Raw genomic sequence first — 4828 nt, 5'->3', positions numbered from 1 at the left:
CTCGCTTTGATTGACTCGACTTCACTTTACCACGTCCGACCACTACGACTACACCTTCGTCTGGTCTTCGTTTTGACTTTGAATTTGGCTTTAATCTGAAATCTCAAACTTGGCTTACGAATCGAGCGCGTCTGCTCGGCTGGAACGCGAGTTGCAGACTGAATGAAGTCCGCGATCAGATGGCTCGACTACCGCCACTGGTCGGAGTGGCTTTTCACATGGAGCAGCTCTTCAGGCGCGTAGATAGCGAACTTGTTTGGGGGATTTCTACAAACATCGGTTCTATCCATTCATCCACTCGGAAAAGCAGAAGCCGCAAGATTATGCATGGCTTTTCACGAGCTTCTCTTTAGGAACTCAGCTCTTTCTTTTTATAGTCAAAACTGTGATTAAACTGGATTCCCAAAGGAGTAGAATAATATTTGATGCAAGTATTTTAATTTATTGGCTGATTTAATGTTTGCCAATTATTTGAATGCACTAAAAGACGTTTTGCTGATATGAGACACGTTACTCAACTTCAACTACCAGTTCTAGGATTGACTGATTAAAAATGTTTCTGAGTGATGTAGAGAGTTCTTGAAGTCGAAGACCCCTTTTGATATCGAATAAGCCTGACAAGTCTATTGCCGCCACTGGCGGAGCTACGATAAATCAGGTTGGCTTTTCGGCTGCTCTGTTTACAAGCGTTTTCAAATTGAAATTGTCGTTTAATCTCTAATTGGCCACATTTGTTGATGGAGCAAAGAGGCCGGGCCAGTCGACAAGTGCATCAAGCGAGTGCCGCGCCGATTTTCCCAAACCCCGAAACCAGTTCCCACACTGATCCAAAGTCGCTGCCAAGGCTACTTCGGGTATCCATTTCCATTAAGAGCGACACGAATTCGGTTGGTTTTAGTCGGTGGTGCTCCTGTTAGAGCACTTTGCCCAAAGGCAGATCGGACCAGGCCCAGCACAACTCGTTCAATGAACCACCTCCAAAGAAAGTAACCGAGGCTGGCTTCATGAAAATTGCATAATGATTGATGCCCCGAGGCAGGCTGATGTATTGCCATTATAATAACACAGCCGTTTATTCTCCACTCCCTGGGCGTTTTCATTAATGTGTGATTGTTTCTTTTTTGGCACAGATCTGGAATTGAAAATGCGTGGTAAGACACAGCAATTGATGGCCAATTCCAGGGGTTATGATTCCACTGCCCACGATGGCTATTCCATAGGAGACTAATCTTAAACTAAAATCAGTAGTCTAGTGTAGTTAATCTAATTCTACATTATTATTAGTCATTCATTATCATTTGTGTCATGTAATTTCATGTAAATCAGCACCTAATTGGTCCCATGAGATAGGCTGGCAGCATCAATGACTGTGTTTGAGAAATATTAAGCTAGTTGCTAGCTTTTAGGCTGCCTAATTATTAGAACCAGGCATCTTTTCGGGGTTCTATTAACTATGAAGGCGCTTGGTTAATCTAAAATACTGCTGCATACTTTTTAGATGAAACTAAAAAACTTTAATACAAAGTGCCAAGTAAGAGTACTCACCTTTCTTAAGCAAATAAAAAAATCCAGTTTGATTTATAGTTTCTTTATATATTTCTTTGTATACATATACAGTATATATTCGTCTGGTTGTATACAACTTTAAAGGTTTACACGTCTTAGAACTGGGCTTTATTGAGAATACTTGAAAATGTAGCAGCTGGTGTTCGATATTGTTGAGTCTCGTAACTGAAAGATTGACGTAACTAAACTAAGGTTACACGGAGATCTCTAACTTACTTTGGCCTCACTCTAGTTTGTGCTTTGCCGGGATAAGGACGTGGTCTCAGTGGGGTCTTGATATATATAGAACCAATCTGATGTACAATAGACCCAACTGAGCTACTGACTATCCAAAACCAAATGGGGGCTCTTCGAAGTGTTTTTTGTTGGAGTTCAACTTATCGTGTGTTATTGGTTGTGCAGTTGTCTATATGCTATATAGTCGTGTATAAAGAGTGTTCCTAAAGGGAAACTATTGCTGATTGCTTGAGGCTTGAGTGTCAAGTGGGAGTGTAGAACCAAAGGTAACTATTTACATGGCTAAGATCTTGCAGAGCTTCGTAGGAACGGAGAAATGATAATAATCTATAGCTAGGGTTTCTATTGCGAGCTTATTGATTTTGCTTAGGGTTCTCTTCGAAGGAGAGCAATATTCATTGAGATTTATCCCTTTTATTCGAAATAACCGCACAAAAAATATATCGTATTGATTAATGAATTCTTCGCGTAGAAGCACAAACCGCCTTGCAAGCCTACTCAATGTAGATGTCCTCGATGGGATAAGCGGTTTCAATGAATTTCTGATAGAATCGCTGGAAAGCACGCCTGAAATGAACGAGTGTTAATGTGTTAAGGGAGTGTTTCGCGAGGGTTTACTGCATAAGGACTTACCCCACTGCCTCGGCCACGGGTCTGGTGGACTCGGAGCCCTTGAAGACGTGACAGGCGAACCGCTGCACCGTGGGATGTTTAGTGATGAAGCCAATGAAGCGGTGATCGCGAGGGTGAAATGCACAGAAGGACACGTTCTTCAAGGAGTAGAAGTAGTCGATGCACGGCTTCTTGTCCTTTTTGTTTTGCTGTTGGAAGGGAAATTGGTTTATTAAACACTTTAATCTCGAAGATAAGGGCATAATCGATTGGATCTAAATATGTTTGAAAAATTCAAGACCCCCAACTCACATTCGGGCCCGATCGATCCACCATGCGCAGTCCCTGGTCGGAAACCTCCAAAATGCAGGTCTGTCCGGTGGGTGAGTTGCCGTACTCCCCGACTATTTTTCGCACCGCTTGGCAGACCACTCCGGTGCCTTTGTGTGCCAGAGTCTCCACGGAACCGAGGTAGCCAAGTAGGTAGCGCTCCTTCTTCACCAGCTGCACTGTGGGATCGAACTCGTTGTAGTCCAGGTCCACGGCGTAGGCCGAGGGGAAGATGCCCTGCCTTCCGGTGCGGAGATTCACGCCCTCGCACCACAGGTCCTCGGCCTCCTTTTGCACATAGATGGCGTCTCCGATCTCCAGTTCGATCTCGTCATGGTGCCGCGGCACAAACTTATGCAAGCCACGATGTGTGGCCTCCAGCATCTCCAGCTGGCCAAACGGTACGCCCCCGAATGGAGGCGGGAAGGGGGATTGCGAAACGGGAGACGTGATGTGCGGCGACATGCTCTTGAAGTCGTTTGGTGAGTGTGCCGTGCTGTGACCACTGTCCACGTCACCCAGGCTCTGCATCCTCTCCGAATCCGGGCTGGAGTCCTCGTCCATCAAGTATCCGCATTTCAGGGACAAAAATGAGCGCTGCTGTCCACTACGAGCTGCTGGCGGGGCCCCACCACCCCCGTTGCGGAACTCATCTGCCAGGGAGCCAAAGTTGGAGCCACCTAGAAGATGCAGAATGGAAGCTGCAACGAGGCCATGAGTGGGTTAGCCCGACACTACGAAGGGATGTTAACGAGGACTTTATGGCTTTCACAAAGATTTCCCTACGGACTCGAGACTTGCAATATTTTGTTGCATACTTTTAGGCAGCTTTTGAATAAAAGGATATCTATTTGGAAAACCGGAGGAGCCCTTTAGATCTACTTTCATGCAGGATAATCTAACCGGGATCTAAATTAATTCCAAGTTACTTACATTTCTTGTTTTTGGGTATTTCAGGCAGCTTGCGACGACGGCGCGTGGCAGCTGAATTCGGTGCCAGAAGATCTGTGCTAGCTCCAATGGTCACAGGAGCACTATTGCCACCCAGTCCACTGGTGTCCATGCCCAGGAAGCCACCAATCGCATCCTGGTGGTTTAAGGGATGATGTCGGTGCGAGTTGAAGGAGTCGTTGGTGTCCAGGGAGCCGTCCGAGGACAGTGTAACCTTCAAGCCATCGCCCAGCTCGTCGTCCTCCACTTGACGCAACTTGGGCTCGTGGTCCACCAGGCCAATGCCATCCTCCTGATCGGAACCATCGCCATCGCTCTTTGAGGAGTGAGAATCCTCCAGGTCATCGTTGGGAATTAGACTGTGAAACGGAATGCATCGATGAGTAAGTGATAAAATGGCTTTTAAAACTTTTGTTTTCATCCTTAAGCTTGTAGTACTTGTAAAAATTTCCCTTCAAGGATACCGAATATTCCTTAAGGGGTGCTCCTCTGGACACGTGCAGCTTCATTACTCAAGAGCAGTGCTCTTTTTTGATTTGAACTGTAACTTTTGACCTTTTAACTTACGAGTAAAATGCATGGGGATTATTTTTCTTGCTGCCTGCTCCAGTTCCAAATCCAGCAATCGTATGGGGCTCAAATATGGGCCTGTGGAACTCCTCGAATTCGCTGTCAGCCATGTCGTTTCGGGACCAGGGCTCCGGACAGGTGCCACGCCCACAACTGCAGGCTAGCTGCAGCTATCAATAAGTCCGATTTGACTTGTTTTCCGAAGGAATTTCACTCGGTAATGGCTAGCCTCACAGTTTTTGCCAGCGGAGTCACTTTTTTCACTTCACATGAGAAAATCGATAATTTCCTTGACGTTGCTGGCGTACTTGAGTGTCCCCGTCTGACGTCCAGATGTGAGTGGTGCCATGTAAGATGTAGTGGAGGCCTGAGCCAGGGAAATTTGGGACTTTCAGCTGTCAGGCGGAAGCTCTCTCTCTCTCTCTCTCTCAGGCTGGAGAGCAGAACTTGTTTTTGTTTACCGCTGGCAGGGCAAAGGGTGGGGGGTCAGCGGCATCCGTCCGCTAACTTGCTCTCCTGGGGGTTGACAAGTAGCGCGCCTGCGCAGTGCCTCACATCCGCT

The 4828-nt window shown here is 46.5% G+C and overlaps 1 protein-coding gene across 2 annotated transcripts; it reads right to left on the bottom strand.

Moving 5' to 3' along the window:
• Nucleotides 1–1572: 1572 nt before the first annotated feature.
• Nucleotides 1573–4691, bottom strand: LOC108102869 (JNK-interacting protein 1). Of its 2 annotated transcripts, none has more exons than XM_017208077.1 (5): nt 4264–4691; nt 3679–4055; nt 2728–3425; nt 2437–2624; nt 1573–2370 (listed from the first exon to the last, which is right to left on the bottom strand). In XM_017208077.1, the coding sequence occupies exons 1-5, from the start codon at nt 4374–4376 to the stop codon at nt 2298–2300; spliced, it is 1449 nt and encodes a 482-aa protein (XP_017063566.1). In that variant the 5' UTR covers nt 4377–4691; the 3' UTR covers nt 1573–2297. The 2 variants fall into 2 exon arrangements, with proteins under 2 accessions (XP_017063566.1, XP_017063564.1); XM_017208075.1 differs by having other exon boundaries at nt 2728–3446; nt 4264–4689.
• Nucleotides 4692–4828: the final 137 nt, after the last annotated feature.

Source organism: Drosophila eugracilis, unplaced genomic scaffold (genome assembly GCF_018153835.1).
Source record: "Drosophila eugracilis isolate 14026-0451.02 unplaced genomic scaffold, ASM1815383v1 contig_2088, whole genome shotgun sequence".
Lineage (NCBI taxonomy): Eukaryota > Metazoa > Arthropoda > Insecta > Diptera > Drosophilidae > Drosophila > Drosophila eugracilis.
Note: the sequence above shows the minus strand (reverse complement) of the source record. Positions and strands in the feature narration are given on the sequence as shown.